At 42.1% G+C, this 19,850-nt stretch overlaps 1 protein-coding gene across 1 annotated transcript in view; it reads right to left on the bottom strand.

The window, feature by feature from the left end:
- The window catches only part of hhip (hedgehog interacting protein), a 33,564-nt gene extending 14,351 nt beyond the window's left edge, over positions 1 to 19,213 (bottom strand). Inside the window, exons 1-5 of the mRNA XM_085781825.1 lie at positions 18,148 to 19,213; positions 13,785 to 13,977; positions 9,273 to 9,417; positions 7,198 to 7,399; positions 1,278 to 1,429 (exon numbers count right to left, since the gene is read on the bottom strand). Of these exons, the coding sequence (XP_085637951.1) occupies positions 1,278 to 1,429; positions 7,198 to 7,399; positions 9,273 to 9,417; positions 13,785 to 13,977; positions 18,148 to 18,420 (965 nt within the window). The 5' untranslated portion in view covers positions 18,421 to 19,213. The remainder of the gene's footprint in view (positions 1 to 1,277; positions 1,430 to 7,197; positions 7,400 to 9,272; positions 9,418 to 13,784; positions 13,978 to 18,147) is intronic.
- Between the last annotated feature and the right edge of the window lie 637 nt (positions 19,214 to 19,850).

Here is a 19,850-nt window from a genome sequence, read left to right as displayed (position 1 = left end):
GTCCTGCAATTTTAAAAAAGCAGCTTGCCAAAGAAAAAAGTGGTCTCTTAAACTACCATCAAATACTTTAACTGTCACTTCTCTATTGGCCCCCCAAATTAAGGTCTATACACTGCAGTCGCCGAGACTGCATGCCAAGACTGTAATTAAGATTAGGTCATTAAGTCAAACATACAACTGTGATTATGCAAATTAAAAATGTAACACTTAAACACGCTTGTGAGAACAGGCTGTTTTCTTAATCACGGGTCATTGTGAAGGGAGTGTGAAGTATCTACACAGCAAAAGGCGAAACGCAGCTGTCATCAAGCTCAGTCTTGCAAATGAAGGGCCATTGCATATTTAGCAAACAGTGAACGTTAGTTTGACCTACATCTTAATCCCCATAAGAGAAAAAAACATTTCATTGCATCTTTAGAAAGAGTACTCTGCATGCCCTTGAAACTTTGTATGTCTACTGTAGGAGCCTAAATGCATATAATTTTAGTTATTCAATATTTGGACAATAATTTAAGTTCATATGTTATATGGTGATTATGTTTGTTTTCTAAGAAAATGAATATTTACAGTGTTTAGAGAGTTAAGTATTAACAGCTCATATTTACAGCAAGTGCATATTTTGATTCATTGCGTGTGTGGATAATTGCATAATTTGAAATCTTCAAAAAAAAATGTGAGTGTATTACATTTGTAATATTTGGGAGTATGTTGTGGCTTTGTAGTAACTGTGCAACTTTAACTGCCTTTTTATATGCAAGTATCTGTGTGGGTGCGAACACCTGGTCAGACATTCAGACGTGGAGTGGTGCCACACAGTTTTTTCACCTCTCTCTCTCCCTCGCTCCTTTTCTCATTTTTTGACAACTGTTACTTATTGTTTTTATTACTTAGACTGAAGTAAACCGTTAGGGTTAGTTAATCGAAATGATCTTGTGGATTATTATTTTTTCATTTGATGTGGATTACAAGCTAAGACTTCATTAATAAGGAAACTACACTTACTTTGATTAGCATGGTGTCTCTATTATTACATTACTGTAAATGCTTCCTTTCACGCCCTATTCAGAAATGAATGCATCAAGGAAACCTGGTCATATAGGAACCTTTAAGCAATTTTAGTTAAATAAGTGCAACTTGCATAAAGAAATGTCCGGTCTTTAATAATCCAGTGAAAAAATCAGATGTTGTAGGCTGTGATGCAGCTGAGGCATTGGTGTCCTTTCAGGCACTGAGATACCCATATTTGAGGTAGATTTGGCACACACTTCTCCCATTACCTTGAAACGGTGTATTCAACCACACGGAGAATGTGGTCGTGTGGTCCGATGGCCCAGCGCTCTTGGTTGGTGGTGTAGGAGACGTAGAGCTTGCCATTCTTCTTGTAATTGGGGTGGAATGCCAGGCTTAGCAGGCCCCTTTCATCTCCACCCTGCAGTCAGATGAGAAACACAAAAGATCCAGGAGTTAATTATGTCCCTCCTCGGCTTCTGCTCGCCTGTGTGGGGATGGAATCACCCCCCTCGGCCATCTTCATCATCACCAAGACCACTACATGCAACCCCTACACACCCATCACCCCCACCTCCCCCCATCCCCTTTAATTCTTCAACCTCTCTAATCCCCTTTTTTTATTTATCCATCACATTCCCTTTCACACCCCTGCTATTCTCTCATTCTTTCTTTTTCTACCCTCGCCTGTTTCACTTCACACCTTCACCAACCTCCTTGAATATACCATTACCAACCATTATAAAGCATTTGACTCTGAGTAGAGCTGCACCTCCTCTACAACCCCCCGCCTTTGCCCAGTCTTCTCTGCAGCCTGGTTATGTGCGCTTGTCCTCAGGGTCGGGGGCCCCTGTGACGCCCAGGCCCTCCCGGTGGCCTCCATTGTGCAGTGATTTGTGTGTGTAATCTTTGGGGGATATCCGTGAATGCTACGCTGAGTGGCTGAAAGAATTTATTAGCTCACTCACAGTTCATAGAGAGCACAAAAGTGCAGAGTGCTTCAGTCCATGCTTTTTGCTCCCCGTCCCCTCGCTCTTTCCCGGTTTACACAAAATCCATGCAAAATTCAAGGCTTGGGTGGGGGGGTTGGGGGTGGAGGTTAGAGGGGCAGAGTAAAAGAGGAAAAAAGAAAACCTAAACAAGGAAGAAGCTGCCAACTCCCACTGTCTTGGCAACATGTTTAGAAAACATCTAAATTGCTTGTGTAATATGTAAACCTTTGTCTTACCCCGGAGGCAGCTACATCAGTTGTCACTACCCTGGTGGTCCTCCCATCATAGTTAGCTGTAATAATCAGCTATAGCATTTCATTCCCTCGGCAAGGCAAGCCAGGTCGGCCCTTTATTTATGTTGTACTCTCCCTCACTATTTCTTCTTGACAAAAGCATGAACAGAATGCTAGGCTAAGGTGTGAAGAATGTTTATGAAGTGGTCCCTGTGTGATTGTATCGCAAAACAGCTTGATTTCTTTTGTGTGTTTTTTTTTTTAACTTTCACTAGCAAAGTAATAAAAGAAACAAAAGTGAGCATCATGCAAAAGAGTTATCCCACTCATGGCAAACGAGGACACACTATGTCAATTAACACAGCTGTGTCATCCCTCATGTATTCCCTCTTAAAAAGAGCAAAACAAAAGGAGTTCAGAAAGAGACTAGAGTGGCAGGCTCTGGATAGGTGTAGTCTATGTCACAAGCCAAGGAACACACATCATAAATTGGTGCACTGGATCTTCAAGTTCTGTATGGACTGCATTAAGCCCTGCCCAGTCAAACGCAGCAGTGACACAGGCCACATGCGAATGCAAAAGAGATGACTCTTTGCGAAGGAATGTACTTGAAGTACCAATGAGCAACAACAGAGGCCCACATGATAAGCCACAGGGGTTCTATAAATCTGAATATAAAGTGAAATGTTGTGAAAGTTGACAAATAAATCTCCACCCCAAAAGGCAGAGTTCCTCTGCAAAAATTTATGAGTACTACTAAATGTCAGATCATTGAAGTCAAATAAAAAAGGAGTTATGTGGGAGTGGATACAGCACACTATACAGCTGCATGTTAGTTGTTAGTCAGAGCAGAGGTGACTGCACTTTGCCAAAGAATGTCAAAAAGTTTCATCTTGGGAAGAGAAATAATCCACCTCACCTTGAAATGCTGGATCCATATGGTGGATTTGGGGATGCAGTGACCTACATCCCCAAAATAAACTCACCATAGGGAGGGGGTCGAAAACCACAATACCAAAGAGGCCTAGATCTAGAGCCAGAAGGGGGGACCACCAAGATACACAGTGGTTAAATGAGCTGAAATATTAGCTTCCTTGCTAATGACTAGCTCCTTCAGCAGCAGGCGAACAGCAGAGCTGGCACCAGAGCCACAAGAAACAAACACTGCACCAGAGAGCCTTCCACTGCACAGCCAATCCAAGGAGATACTTTGATTAAAAAAAGACAAAGTGCCAACCTGAGCACTGATTGTGGCAAAAACAACTGCCAAAACTGCAGTAGGTAAGATATTCTTGGCACAGCTCAAAAACTAATACACCGTATATAAGCAAGCACATGAATGAGAATGAACAAACTACAGGTTCTACATATTGTCCATTGTGACGTTAAATTAGAGGTTGCCCATTGCGCTGCCTTGTGTCATAGAACATTTAATTAGCTACCATAATGTGTGCACTTGTCAATGAATCGATCTTCTGTGCATGAAGACGAGAGACGATTTAAGGGTAGGCTAAAGATTATAGTAACTTCATTAGGACATTATTCCTACACAGCAGATGTTAATGTTGCCATAGTGCCTTACATCTTCTAACTTCTATCAAACTATACAAATTTCTCTACAGTGTCAACTTAAAACACATTCCGTCCATTTTCCTCTCGAACATCTTTGTCTTTTTTATGACTGCCATCATTCTTCTACAGCCAGGCAAGGGGTTCTGATTGAATCTCTCATGAGGTATTATCTCTTCATTTTTCACAAACACCTGCCTCTGCATTCCTCTTTTCCCTCCAATTCTGTTCTCTGGGGCTCAGGCTTTGGCACTGTCAAAGTGTTGGCGTCATTCCACAGAAAGCTGGGAAAGAAAGTGAGGTGCAGGGATGAGGGGCGGTTGTTATCTCACATCTCACGGTGCATTACATGGAATGCTGACCCTGTCTGAGTGGCCGAGGCGGTGACACTCACACAACGCCACGATTTCCAATCCTGCAGGGGCAGCTGTCTTTGAGTCCTAGTGACGCATGTGTTGGCTCACGCATTGTTACCCTCAACCTTTTGATCCCTCCTCGCTGGCTCATGGGCATTCCTCACACCAAAAGACATTCCACATGAGTTGATTGGAGCATAACAATGTATACGCCCTTCACTCAATGACTACCTGAAGCATACGCTGACACCTCCCTCAAACGCAAGACAATACACACACCTCCTGTGTAGGATCCTCGGCTTTTCTCTTGTGCAATGAGAATCACAGTCAAATATCCATTGCAACCTCTCCACCTGTTAATACATAAATTCTATGGGAGATACGCAGCAATCCCATGATACCATAATCCTCCCACCAACCAAGACTAAGATGCGATCCATCATCTGAGCCATAAAGTTCATAGAAAGCCTTTTTTTTTTTTTTTACTGCTACAATTCAGCACTTCAGCTTTCACAAGCAGACATCCCACTGTCTGAGGATAATAGTGAGATCAACATGAGTTTGACCCCACCCCTGCTTCTAGGCAGAGTAAATAGTGAGGATGAGTAAGGCCACTTATTTTAGTCTGTATGGGAGCAGCCCTGAGGCTCTGATGACCGCTGACAGTGCAGAGCAGCAGACAGGAATAATAACATGCTGTGACTTATTTGTTTAAGCAGTGAAAAATTTTATTGGAGCCCCCCCCCCCCCTCTTCGTCCCTGTTACACGGGCTAATACATGTCAGTGGACTGTCAGCTTTGGGGTGCCGCTCGCAGATGTCTTCATTTACAACACTCACTGTAACTATCACAGATGCTGCTCTGGAGCGTCTTCACTGAAGCTGCACAGTGCAAGATGCTGTCATTGTTTGAACAGTGGCTGAAGCTTAACATCCAAGTCTACCAAGAACACTATACATCACAGAATAAAGAGAAGATTCTCATATATGTCAAAGAGTACCTTCTTTGGCTTCAAATAAGTTCAAGGAAGGAGTAACTGTAGTTGTATCATTTTAATTGTGCCTAAATGACAAATTTATTTTAATAATATTTTGTTTATTTGGTAGCAGAGCTCTATTGGCTGAAATCAACTCCATTTTTTTAATACACCATCAAACTAACGAGTACTTCCACATCTCATCACTGAACAGAACGACAGAACGTTGGATGTTTTTGTTTGTGTGGAAGACACAAATATTGGTTATCAAATTTCAAATGACTGGAGTAGGAACAATTCAAATCTGCTGTATAGAAAAATTGGTCCAATCAGGTTTGGACAGACCACTAGGACGATGACATGGATAGTGTGTGTGGTGTGTGTGTGGTGGACTAGAGTACAGAGATTGAATTTCAGGAGGAGAACACCCACAGCGCAGCGCAAAGCCCACACCACCACAGCACAGCATTGTTTCTGTGCAGTTCAGCTTAATTGGCACCGGGGGGATCCATGCAAGGAGGGGGATAGAAATGGAGGAGGAAACACAGAACATTACAATCAAAGCATGTGCATGGGGCCAATGATAGACCTGTTATCTGCCCTGTCTCCTGGGTGCCTGGGTTCCTCTCTCTGTATAAAGGCAGCTCCATCCTGTTGATGCTGCCAGTAAACACCTTAGCCCTCCCCTGCTCCCATCCACCTCGTGTGGCTGGGAGCCCGTTCTGGCAGCCAACATCACAGAATAGGACTCCTGGGGCCTGTGCAGGGATTGAGCCACGTCTAATTGTCATAATGATGACTTTATCCACAACCATTTTGGATTGCACGATGATAAGAAAGCTGCGCAAAGCAGGGAGAACATCCTGCAAGAAGCAGTTGCATATTCAAATGCTGTGCTCCGTTTGACTCCTTGTAAACAAAGGGTCTTGTCAGTGGAGGAGCAGGAGGCATGCGTGATAGATAAACTTCCTGTCTGGGAGTGTGCCCCCAAACATCCCAGCTACACCATCTCCTTGTGCGATCTTAACAATTCCAGAACAATTTTTAGATTCAAAATCTGAGATGCAGCCATGATTATGGATAAAAACCTGAGATGTCAAAGGAGCTAAAGTGTATGTCATATTAAAAACAATGTATGACAAAATCGTGCCATATTTCCACCATCACAAGAAGAAATTTCAAGAACCTGCACCACACCACAGCACGTGATTTGTTGACAAACATCTACAAAACATCTGACATAGCAATCTTGAAACATCCGCAACACACTCAAAAGATATAAATGATAAAAAACTGCATTTGCGCTTTTTTTATTGCCTTGCCTGTGTTTGTTTTTCTTAGATAGGGTGCAAAAACAAACAGAAGTAGAACACATGTTTACCTGCCCTGACATCCAATCATCTAGGTATCTGTGCTACTTCCTGTCAGAAATTTAGACATATCAATCGCTTTGGCTCAACACACCATATACAAAACTAACCCCTCATCATTTTCCACTAAGAGAGCAAGAGATGGTAAAAAGTTATCATAGACGTCGGAAAAAGACAGTCCTGTTGACAAAAAAACGAACCTGCGAGCCAGTCGTTGCAGTCATCATGTGGGGTATATTGAGTAAGTGACCATGATATTAGAACCCTTAAAGGAAATATATGGGAGAGATTAAGAAAGCCATTAACCCATCTTGTGAGAATTAGCAGAAAATTAGCAGTGAGCACGATGTGTGCTGTACGTACAGTTAATTAGCAGATAATAGTGTGATGATTAGGCGCAACCCGATTTGATGAATGACTGCTTGCTTGGTATAATTATATAATTGAATGCTAATAGTGACCAGGCACCACTTCCAAGGGATTTGTCTTGGCTGGAAATGTTTCCTCCCACGTTTACATAGGTGCAAACAGTTGCATTGTAAAGACTAGGGTTAGGGCTCCACCACCTCACTCCTCTACTCTGGAAATATATCACAAAAATATTTCATTCATCAGCCTTTGGTTTTCTCGTTCTTGTTTACATCCAGGCTTGATTTACATGCTACACCTGTCATTCCGTAAGTTCATTCCTACCTTGAGACCGCTCTGCACCAGCTTGTGAATGTCCAGAAAGGGCTCCTTGATGAGCTCAAGATCATGGTCGAGTATTCTGACAATACCCTCCCTCTCAAGGACAAATAGCCGCTGAGATCCATCCCCACAGTGAACCACAGCCACCGGCTGCCTCAGACCACTCAACACCTCCTGGGCACAGTAGCAGTTGTGTTTTTGTTTCCTGGGTGACAAAGAAGGTACAGAAGATCAGAGACTGATAGTGATGGTAAGAAAGAAACAGTTATAAGATCGAAGGGTCATTAGAGAATGTGAAGTTGTAGTGTTTGGAAGCTAGCATTAAATAATCAGATATATAAAGATATAACAACAATTACACTTGAAATTACAATACAACACCATTATTTTCCATTAATAATTTGCTTTAAGTGCTGAAAAAAAAGCTGTCAAAATAAATTCAACAACAACCCAATTACATTGCTCCTTCATTCCAATGCATGTAGTCAAATGTGCACTGTGAGGTTTTCCTCGCCCTTGCTCAATTGGTGACTTGGACAGTGTTTTGCACCATTTTCTATGCACCGGATCAAACCACTAACAGCCCCACTGCACACCATTGTTCTTCGTGGTTTTAATTGGAATTTTTAATTTCTCCTGATTTGACTCCCTCTACGCCCATCTGAGGGCACAACAAGTACACAATCATTTCCATCTGTAGTTTATCTGGACAACAAAGTCTCACTCTGTAGCCGGGATCCACTGGTTCCCTATTTAAAAACAACTGGTTCACTATAAAAAATCGTGCACGGCCTCAACCAGATTGTTGTATCTGTCTGGCCAGTTGCGACTTAAGGCTGTGAAAGTCATCAGCAGTGTGGCAGATTATGATATCTTAAGGATGCATTGGACACACATATTTTATTAAGAGCCATGAAATATTATAGGTCTACAAAAGCCCCATTCTCCTCTCTGCATCACTGGACTCGCTCAACCACCTGTTCCCTCTCCGTCTTTCCATCTTCATTCAAAAACACCAGCTCAGTGCTGTGTGTGTGTATTATATGTGTGCGTCAACTCTGTCTTTTTAAGAGATCTGGCAGAAGTAGTGCTGGATGTTTTGACCCACCCACGTCTCCCCTCTACTGTGCAGGTATCTGGCCAGCCTGTAGAGACAAGGCCAAAAACAATTGCAGCTTTCTTACTTTATAACCAGGCAACTTCACGGACTTCATACCAGCCCATAACTAACACACACACACACACACACACACACACACACACACACACTAGTAATGGATAATGATGGATTCTTTCTTGTCCTGTCCTGTTTCTATTGTGTTCCCAGAATGAGTGACACACTACCAGCCGTGAAAATACCAAAAAGTGCACAGCTATTCCCTGCGTATTGCACAAGGAGCACATGAGTGTTAGAGCTCCACGCCAAAAAGAAGGCTATAATGTTAGCCAATGAGTATAACTGAATTTTGGCATTTTCCCCGAGCCTCCAACATTCGGGAGTCCTGCTTTATGTCATTTGGTAGACCTCTCAGAGGACAAGGTGCAAAAGCAACAAATGAACCCCTGGTTCTTTGACTGTTATTTGATTGAATGTTGGTTGCTGCTATTCAGGTGCACATGTTGCTTGGCCCTCTTGCCTCAAGGAAAAAGAGAGATGAAAGGCATCTCCCCATGGACCAAAGGACAAAGCTCTCTGTGATGTACAGACCTTTGCAGTGAGGGAGGCAGACTAAATGACATAGGATAAGCATTTTCATTATGTGTGCAAAGCTTGACAAAAGCAGTCTGGGCAAACTTTTGGATTAGTATGGTATGGCTTTTCTGCCTGAAAGTATGGGCCGCGTCAAAATTGACTAGTAATGGGACAGAGAGGCTACGTCTGTTTCAACAATAACATAAAGCTCAGCTGAATGTCATGAATTTGAACTCATAAGTACTAATGAAACCTGCAAACTTGAGTTGGCTGAAAAACATTTAAAAACTAGCCAAAAATAATACGAAATAGTAATGTGCACATCTTCCATGGTGTAACTAAATCCTCAAATGGAATAAAACATGGTAAAAGTCAGACTACAAACCTGCTGATATCTTCTATTTTCTCATCTCCCAAGTAGTTGGAATCTTGCCCTTGTGGTTGCTTTCGTTGAAAATCTGGAAAGCATAGACTGGCATCCCTCCTCCCATAGTACTGGCAGAACTCATCCACATCAGCTTGGAACAGTTCTAGCAAACACAACAGATACAGACATAGACAGAGGCTCTTACACTTACTGTAGATTCTGCATGGTTAAATTACTTCATAAACTCATGTAGTCAGCTAAACCCAGAAAATTAAATGAAAATTCTCCTAATGTTGTTTTTATGGTACTTTATGTAGCGTATCATGGCTGCACTAAATTTGTGTGTGTGTGTGTGTCTCTGTGTGTGCATGGGTATGTGTAGAGAGAATGAAAGAGTAAATGAGAGTCAGAGGAAGAGAGAAAGGATGTGATGTGATGTGCTTGTGCGTTGGGGAGGGCTGGAGTTATGCTTGATGAGCCAAACCAAATTCTGGCTAGACTGGGCTGAAATGAACAAGTGAAGAGAAAACGGGCCAAACCAAATGAATCACAGATTAAACTGGGTTCTGCAGTGAACTATGCCTCTTCCAGAGAGCAAAAAGATTGCATTCTCAATTTTAGTTTACACTGTCATACTGATTTATAAAATGATCCCTGATTCATCCTAATGAAATCCTATGGAAAAACTCAGGCTTTCTTTGAAATCTGTTCGACAACGTAACAGACAGTGATTAGGTTGGATTCGCTCCAACTGGATGGTCCGTCTTTAAGTATTAGCTAGTTTTGGTTGCTTAAAGCATGGAGGTGTTGGTGGACTTGAGCTGTCAGTACTGTAACTGCTGATGGGCAAACAAGAAATTGAAAGCCTACTGGAAATGGATAGCAACACAAGTGGCTGAGGTGGCCGAAAGACACACAACGCTCTGGATATGGCCATCTCAGCTGCCAAGCTCCTTCAACATATACATCTTAGTATATATTAGCTGAATCAAAGATCATATGAGGATTGGCTTGGAGTCCTGTTGTTTAGTGACATTTCAGAAGAAGAGTTCTTAAGAATGATATTATACCTACAAAAAACAGTATACTGTTTACGTTCACCCCAGTACATGCTCCTCTGGCTGAGCCAGAGATTTAAAGCACAGAGAGTCATATGTATGATAAATTACGTTACGTGTAAGTTTAAAAATTTACGACCCATCTTATGACTGGTCATACTGTATGCCACCCTTGCACGGCCACACATGCAATGGCATATCACAAAGTCATAGTCCATTCACATCTAGTTGGTGTAGAAGCTCTGCTGACAAAGGCTCAACACAACTCAACACAACCCAGTCAAACAGAAACTAGACTGCACATCAAGAACAGAATTTGAAATGAGAGTAGTTTAATTTATCATCATATGTTCATACTTTTCTCCAAGAATTCAGCTAAAATGGGCAAAGAAAATAAATTTAATTCTTGCTGTATGCAAGGTGAGGTGTAGTTTATTCAAACTGTTCTTGAATACTCAATAACACATGGGCACAGCACGAGAAATGAAATAATCAACCTGTTAAATATGGCATGTAATTACGAATAAACAAAAAATGTTTTCAGGCTGAAAGATATTCTTTGCTTTTGTTGCCAGACAAAGACGTGATGTTGCTCAAATACTGACTGACTGTATTCTACTAATTTAGCATGTGAATTCTGCCCTCACATCATTCCTTCTTTCCCTTTGGCTGGTTTGTTTACCTAAAATGTTTCAAATCCAGAGCCAAAAGTGATCTGCGTAAACATGGTAGTCACACACAGCTACGCCTCCAGCCAGTGCAGTCACAACATTATTCCCGGCAAAAAGCAAAGTGTGCAGTGGGTCTCAGAGGCCCTTTGCGACCTAAAAACAATCTTACCAATATTGTTTCCTTTAGTCAGTCCCTCAGAGGAAAGAGGAGAGCAAATACACCAGTGATAAAAACACAAACAGGACTCTCCCTGTTCCTCCTTTCATCTCCATCTCCTGCCACACACCGACCACAAGGGCTAACCGCACCAAATACTAGAGGTGATAGGATATCCCCTCAAACATCTAAACACAACATGAAGATCAAACACACACAGAAACACACACACATATCCCTGGCTATACCACCCACCCACTTGTGTCTGCAGTTATCTTAACCATGCTGGTTGGGGACCTCGGGTGCAGGCTGGGGGAAAGAGTGAAGAGGGGAGGACATAAGAGCAGGGGAGTGCAGGGAAGGTGGGAGGCCTCTATGCAGAAGTGAGAGTCAAGGCAGTAAATGTCTTTACGGAGAAATAGGGGCTAAGTGCACAGCCTAATCAAGGGCCAGTGGGAAGTTTCATGGGAGCAGGACGACAGTTATGGATGCTGTAAAGGCTACTGTTTCATTTTAAAACCTTTGGCCAGCCATTTCGAATTAGCAGAAGTGAAGGACTTGTCATACTGTCTGTTCACGTGTGTGGTTATTTTCAGTGTTACTGCCTTACTGCGTATTTAAAAATGCCAACAGAAATGTTGGTGTCTATGTAAAAACGATTGAAAAAGAGAGGTAAAAGAGAGAAGGAAGAGCATGAACAAGAAAAAAGATAAGCAAGAAAGACAGACAGTGTAAAAAAGGATAGAGAGGTGGAGAGAAAGAGAGAGAGACAGAACTCTGTCCATATTCCCGGCTCCCCAGCGCTAAAGTTATACTTCCATCTGGTTATCTTCCAAGGCAACCTGGGTGGCCCACCCTAAGTACTTGACATCTTGATGCACTTCAGCAGTTTTACATACACACAACCTTTGTAGAAAAATAAATGTGTCATTCGTCACCACATATGCTGATCTGTGGAGGGTGGAGGGGGGTCTGAGCAGGAGGAGCACGACACTGAACAGAGGGAGGGGGGATTCTTCTCTGGATTCCTCTCTTGAGCTTTTTTGGTTTGACTCTCTGAGCCCATATGTCTATCAGCTTATGAGAGAGCCATGTCATTCCAGACAAGTTTTCTTCTGCTTTCCTCTTTCCGTGCTCCGTGGCGTCACTCCCGCCACCATCAGTGTAGTTCAAATGTTGTACATGATATGCCAGCAGGCCATTAGATGCAGACTCGGATGGACTTGGATGGAATGTATGTGTTTGATATTTGACGAGAGCTGCAGCATACCATGTGGGTGGGTTGCAGACAAATGTGTTTGAAACTGTTCTTTGTTTGCAAATCTGGGCAGATCTAATCAGTTTGTGGCGACAGAGATTGGAAGAAGACTTGGCTGGAGGAGAAAAGACAGTCAAAAAGTGTTTGATCATGTTTGGTATGCACTCTGAAGGCACAGGTACCTGTGATCTTGCATCCCTTCAAAGGAAATTGTTCTGAAGACCAAATGCTTTCAAGGGGAAGAAGGGTTCCAATCATTTAACAGTACCATATCCACAAGGGAAACAGTTGCATCAATGAACTTTTTTCCCTGTTCTGTGGATTCTCCATCTGACAGTAGAGCTCATTGTCAGAGCCAACAGGGGCCAGCGAACAAACACTTGAACTACATTTACATTCAAGTTAACCTACTAGTTAAAGAGCGGAGTATGAGACCCAGGTTTTTAAGTAACAGGTTATGTTTGAAGAAGGCAAGTAGTGGGCAGTCATGTCTACTGTAGACCACAGCTAGGGTGCGTATGCATCCCAAATACAGAATCAACTCCAGGAGTTGAGTCTGGTGAGTGGTATCCAGGAACAAGTCATAAAATAGTCCATTCTGTTCGAGTCAAGTTTTCTGGTACACTGGTAGGACTGGGCATGTTTTTGTTAGTGCATGTGAGAAATTTGTTCTCGTACTGACCTTTGCAAATTTAATATTTTCCATTCACACGTCAGGAAATGCCTCAAATCTGTGTATTGTTACTACACTCAAGGTTTTCAAAAAGTGAAATATTTGCAAGTTTATGCTGCTTAAAATAAACTTCCATGATCCAAACAAACCCATCAGAAACAAGAGAACTAAATTTTCTGCACCAGGTGCCATAAACACAGCTAGCCTGACAAAAAGCACAAATGCTGCTCCACTATTTGCAAGACCAAATATGCTGGATCAGTCTGCAGTCTAATCAGCAAACTGCTGCTGCATCTGTAAAGGCAGGAAAATTTACTGATACATTAAAAGTGCAACAGTAAAGCAAGGAGCGAGGCAGCAAGCAAAAGCAAACGGGTGAGACAAGCTCAGCAACAAATGGAGGTGAGGTCAGATGAGGTAAGAGCTGGATAAATAAATATTCACAGACCAGACTACTGACGCACCACTTCTTGCATAAGTCCAAAAATCTGCCAGTTATACATGTGCAAGCTGAGTCTCAATGAGAAATGAAGCCTGGTGTGAATTTTAATTTATCTCAATGACAAGTGTCAGTTTCATTTCAACTGTAATCAGAAAGTATAGTGTGTGCCTACTTCCTCCATTCATGTGTATGTTTGCTTGCTATCACCAGGTAACCACACAGGAGCTGTAATTCAAGTCACATTCATGGTCATTATTATTGGTGTAATTACCTGGTATGTGCCCCCTGCAGGTGTAGTAGAACTCGCGGCAGAAGTCCTGGCAGAGTCGCGGCAAGTCTGGCTCCCTGTGTGGCATCTTATCCATGTCCAAGGAGTGGAACAACACCTGGGCATTGGGGGAGCAGCGAGCACACTTGATCTCCTCCAGGAGACGTCCACATTCAGTGTTGTTGGTGGAGAAAATCTGGAGACCACACACAACAAGGACCAATGCCTGATTAAATGGTGGGCTGTTAACTTTTACTTCTCTCTTCACATTGCACAGGCAAGCCAACATGTAGTTTAGGATTAGCTGGACATTTGGAGATATCCACATGATAAACATCTGATTATGAAGCATGCAAAGTTTAGATTGGAGGATGCATTTTTAAATCTTCATTATCTTAAATTCCTCACAACTTAAGACACTATTTGAGATTTTCAAGGACTATAACAAATGATCCCAGTGAGTTCAAATTACCTTTTATAGGCACGTACTAGCCCTTTAAAGTATGTACCTAACTTTTTCGCTGTCATGTTAGTATTGGGCAATGTAATGCTAATTAGTGCTTAATTAATGTGTTTAATTAAATGTTTAGATTTTTCCAACAATAAAAAACAGATGCCTTAGCACTTTCCAGCCCTCACCAGACTTTTTATACTCAACAGCTCTAAATTAGCTAATCCCACCCCAGGTACCACACAGAAAGGCAAGGATCTCTGCCCAGCAAAATTACTCTCAAAATACAACAGCACATTCAGATACAAACTGTATGTGAACAACACCCTGCTCCCATATGCCACATGTAAAGTGAGATAGTCTCTGGCTGGCAACAAGGTGTGAAGCAACACTAGATGTCAGAAAACCTAGTTCGTATTGCTTTCTACTGCCCAGAGCATTACTTCATGTGCCACATCATATGTTAAATGACAATGCTATTATGGAGTGTTTATTTTCTACATTATCTACAGATTTGCTGCTGAACATCCGTGGATATCTGTGAATATCTGTGGGATAAGAAATAAGAGTCACTTGCACAGTGTGAAAGTCAGCAGCATCTCTATTATACACCACACTGGTTTCACCTCTTTCCTAATTTTGTAACTGAAAACTGTACCAATTGAGGGGAGGTAGACACACACGCACATCCATGTTACCAGGTGCTAAGTTCAAAAAACGTGATCAAGTGACAGAGTGACCTGATGAAGAGCTGGTAGGCTCAGTGTCGCGAGTCTTTTTCTCTCTTTTTGATCACTGTACCATTTGAACAACATAATATCACATCATAATAGCACATCTGTAATATCCACTTCTATATCCTTTGATACTGGTTGGTTAAACACTGAGGTTGGAACACCCTGTCTGTTTAGAGAAATAAACAGAGAAATCTCATTCACTCTTTCACTGCCTACTTACCTACGTTCACAAACAGTTAAAGTAAAATTATAATTTCCAAGTCTGACAGATCTCAGAGCATGAAATGAATGAAGCCAAACAAGAGCCTCAAAGCCTGACTTGGGGTCATTACACAAAAGTACACAAAGAGTTAATCCAAAAGAAATTAGCAGGATTATTTACATAACAAATTAGCTGTATTAAAACACAATGTAATCTGTTTTAGGTCAAGAGCTGTGCTGCTTGGGCAGTCAGGCAGGCAGGCTGGTAGTGCTTTGCTCTGTGTGAGGTCCATGTGTAAACACCAATTTAGAGATAGACAGACACATCATTCCCACTCTGGTATCAACAAATTAGCAGTCTGTCGAAGTCAATTACACCAGCGGTCCCAAGGCCAACATATGGACGCCTTACACTTTGCTCTGATTGCAGAACAAACTGCAACCGAGGAAAAGATTTTCTGTTTAGAAGTAGTACAGAGCTGTGTTTACCCAACAGGTGGCGGAACCTCTGGCAATACCCTGAGGGTCTGTCTGAAAATATACTGACCTACGCACAGTAAAGGTCTCATCACAAAATGTAGTAGACATAACTAATTGAAGATGGAAAGAAAGTCTCAGTTATCTGAGGTTCCACATAAAAACTAAACTCTAAACTCTACATTTTATCAAACTGTTTGACATTTTACTCAAAAAAAGGGAGCTCCAGGTTGGCTATGATGACCCTGTATGTGTGGTGTGTTCCTCTGCCTCCATGCCCTCTACACTCATGCCATGTAGTGTTGTGGGCATGCCTGCCCTCCTGCTCTAAATTGCCCATTGATTCTGTGTGCCATGGGCTGGCACAAGGTCCATGGAGAGTAGCATTTGTGTTCTCTCAGCCATGCCCTGTGTCCATATGTTGCTGGGACGGGCTCCAATGTTGCCATCATCCAAACCAGAACAAGTAGACCTTTGTTTGTTGTCTTTTGCTGAATCTCGGTGAGCATGCTCCTCCAAAACAGGGAGAAAATAGCAGCAGGGCTCAGTTGTTGCACTTTTGCTGAGGACACACTGAAACAAGGCAAGAACTGAGCCATAATCAGAAACATAGAGCTGTGATGGCATTAGAAAATAAAACTCTCGTTAACTTGTTTGGCTTCACACTACGCTGCGATGCATTGCTCCACATGGAAGAACAGCTGTTACATTATTACCTCTTTCTAGGACAGCGTCTGCATAATGGCTCTGAAATACCAGTGAAATTGCCAGAACAAACATGTTAATACACAAGGCCACACTTGGGGGGGAAAAACGTTTTTTTTTTTCTTCTTTTCTTTAAATTGAAAGAAATCTATGATGCTCTGCAAACCTCATATGGTCAAAGGAGTGGGAGAGAGGGGGAGAGCACTGATGTAGGCAACACTGAGCTTTAACAAAGCACTTGTCCTCAGGGAATAGGTGTAAGTTTGTTGGCAGGGGGATATAGTGAAGGACACACACCCTCTCAAAGGTATTAACACTTGGACAGGGCTGATGACTGGGGGAGAGTGATGTTCTCCAGCTTCTCCCATTAGTGAAAGCAACAAACACAATGGTGTTGTTATTATTCTTTTGCCATAATCAGAAAGGGGGCTCCGTGTGTGGGCAGTGTAGTGTAGTGGGGAGGAGGAGAAGGAGGAGGAGGAGGAGAAGTCGAGTTCGTCCTATTCAGTTTCCCCCCTTTTATTTGCATGACTTGAGCAAATTAAATGATGCAATATGGCTTTTTGTCGCAACACAAAGTGAGATACCACCCAGCCACTGAATGATTCGAGGAGTGGTTGTTTACATGAGAATGAATCCGCTACAACTTCAGCCCATACAGTCGCCCTTTCCCCCCCTTCCCCTTCCCTTACCCCCACAGAGACCGGGCAGAGGTTTAAAACTTACAACCTACACCACATTTTCACACTTATTTCATCACTTGACGGCCGGGAGCGTCAGGTTAGGTGTAAAGCTAGGTTACGGTACATTTGTTGGAGCATTTAGCCTACTAACTCCCCCCACCCATCATCGCTGCGTTTACCAAAAACAATTTCCTCGACGTTAACGTAACTCGTCCGCAAACACAACTGCTGTTTAACCAACCAAGATCCCAGCTGCGGTAGAAAAAGAAAGGTCGATGGTTCGTTGTTTTTTTTTTGTTTTCTTGTTGTTTAGAAAAGTACAACCGAGGTCCTACCTACCTTTTTTGAGTAAACGGTTCAACAGTTTAGCTAGGAGCCTACCCACACACACACGCACACTCCTGATAGTGTAAGTTGTAGTAGTACGGTAGTAGCGGAGAGAGTGGCGAGAAGCAACGTAATAAATCGGCGAGTGATTACCATGGTAACGCCGAAGCGCATTGGACACGCTGTATTAGAGTTGCACCAGATTGAGGGAAAACGAGGCACTTGGTAAACACAACGTAAAAAAAAAACAAAAAAACATCAACAACAACACAAAAACACTGTAAGTATACTTAAATCCACAACATGTAAGCAAAACATGTGGATAAACACGTGAATTATAATGAACCAGTCCCCGCAGGGAGATTTCCAAGCGATTGTTGCGATATTAAAACACACTAAAAACTTAAACCACGGTAAATTAACAGAGCATACGTAGCTCATATAAGGTGCTCTACTTCATATGTCTCAAATGGGGACTAAACCTATGGAGGCAATCTACAAAAACGCAAACGTATGGTAAGATCACCTAACCACAGCATACTGCGCACATGTCCCTATAGGCATGTTCATATTAAGACTTTTTCACCAGTATAACCAGAAGCAGTAGTAGTGTAGCCTTATAGCTCAGAGCAATTTCTCCCCCCGACCATCCCCAAATTCAGCTGTCGACTAAAGGAGGCTGAATAACAACGCATGCGGGCTGTAAATGCATCTCCTGAGGCGTTTTAGTGGCAAAAGAAAGGAAGGGAGAGAAAAAACGTGGTGAATGATGGACATTAACTTACCCTGGCATCCCTGCGGTGCAGGATCTGATAGGCAGCTCTCCTGGTGGGACAGCAGGACACACGGGGATACAACCTGTGGCAAACTTCTCCGCTGCTGCTGCTGCCGTCAAGCAGTACTTTTCGCTCCCTTTTCTTCAGCCGCTTGGGCAAGCTTCCGTCGTAACATCGTCTCCTCCTGGGGCTAATTTCTCCCCTCTCGCCGAATTTTGCGTCTCCACATTCCCACACGTTGACCGCGATGGCCAGGACGAGCACAAATTGCAAATGCTTCATACTTTAAAAAATCATAAAAAAGAAAAAAAGAAAAAGAAAAAATAATGAACCAAGAAAAAAAAATACAAAAAACGCGAAGTGTGTCCCTCTTCTTCTTCTTCTTTTTTTTAAGAGAGTGAGGTTAACCTGCAATGCAACATGTATATATATATGTGTGTGTAGCTATATATAGACAGCTATATATGCTATATATATTTATATATACCCTATATGTAATGTAATCAACAAGAAGCCAATTATAGTAAGAAAATTGCAGATATGCTGTTTGTCAAAGCAGGTGTCCTAAATTTGAGTCAATGCTATGAAGAAAGATGTTTAGAAATAAATTATTGTTGCTTCTGCTTATATAATACAACCCAGAAATAAAATAAAAAATAATAATATTAATAATAAAAGCAAAAATAATAACACAATTTATCCTGATGAACACAAAAAGTCAAACCCACAAAACACCGTGTACTGTAAAAGAGCCGTGACGTTCCTTTCAGATGTAATTCCTTTTGAGCGCAGCAAGGCGGTTTGTGCATGCACGGGGTCAAAAAAACATATAAGAAAATAAAAGTTGTCTCTCACTAAAGTCCTCAGAGCGCTCACATGTTTTCCCGTGCTCTTTCCTCCTTCTTTTTAACCAGCGCGCGAGAAGAGGAGCGAGCACGGTGACGTATGACTTGGCGGGAGCGCGCGTGTGGTCGCAGCAGTCGCGTCCACGTCGAGGTAAACGGTTACCTGGCAGAGCGGAGGACGGAGAGCGGGGGCGGTGGGCAGCCTCACTGTGGAGCTCATGGACCGAAAAAACAAAGACAAGGACTTTCACTCTCCTCCTCCTCAGTCTCATATTCATGATGTAAACAAAATATAATGACTTCTTTTGATTGGCAACTGATGATGATGACAACAAGACAACAACAACAACCTCATACAGTAGGCTATTCTCCAACTTTTACAAAAACCTGAGTTACTTAGAATATATTTGGAGTATTGTACTTAATACTTTTACTCTATTTAGAGATTACAGACAACCTGTGCATAGGCTACTAACAAGGTAAAGCATAGTGATAATTCATGAAGCAGGTTATTTTTGTGCATATTAGTTTTATTTTTTTAAGTGTTTGAGCAGTATTTTAACAAAAGTCATTCTTACATCACTTTCCACCATGTATTAGAGTTACTTCATGGCCATGTACCAGAGCCAATACATGTTATCTGAAAAACAATCCATGCATTTGTCTGTGATATTGAATAACTGGCATTTGGGGGGCGAGGCAATGTGATATTTCTGCAAGACACTAACATGATGAAAAGGGGGAATATTTTGTTACATCACAAACCAAGTCACGGGTGTTTGACTTTTGTTTCTAAATATGGTCTAAAAGGTTTATTCTGGTGGCCACAGAATGAAAAAATGACATGTGTTACAGGCAGGGTATAAA

Source organism: Trachurus japonicus, chromosome 1 (assembly GCF_045865225.1).
Source record: "Trachurus japonicus isolate A0001 chromosome 1, Traja_1.0".
Lineage (NCBI taxonomy): Eukaryota > Metazoa > Chordata > Actinopteri > Carangiformes > Carangidae > Trachurus > Trachurus japonicus.
This window is presented reverse-complemented; position numbering and strand designations above follow the sequence as displayed.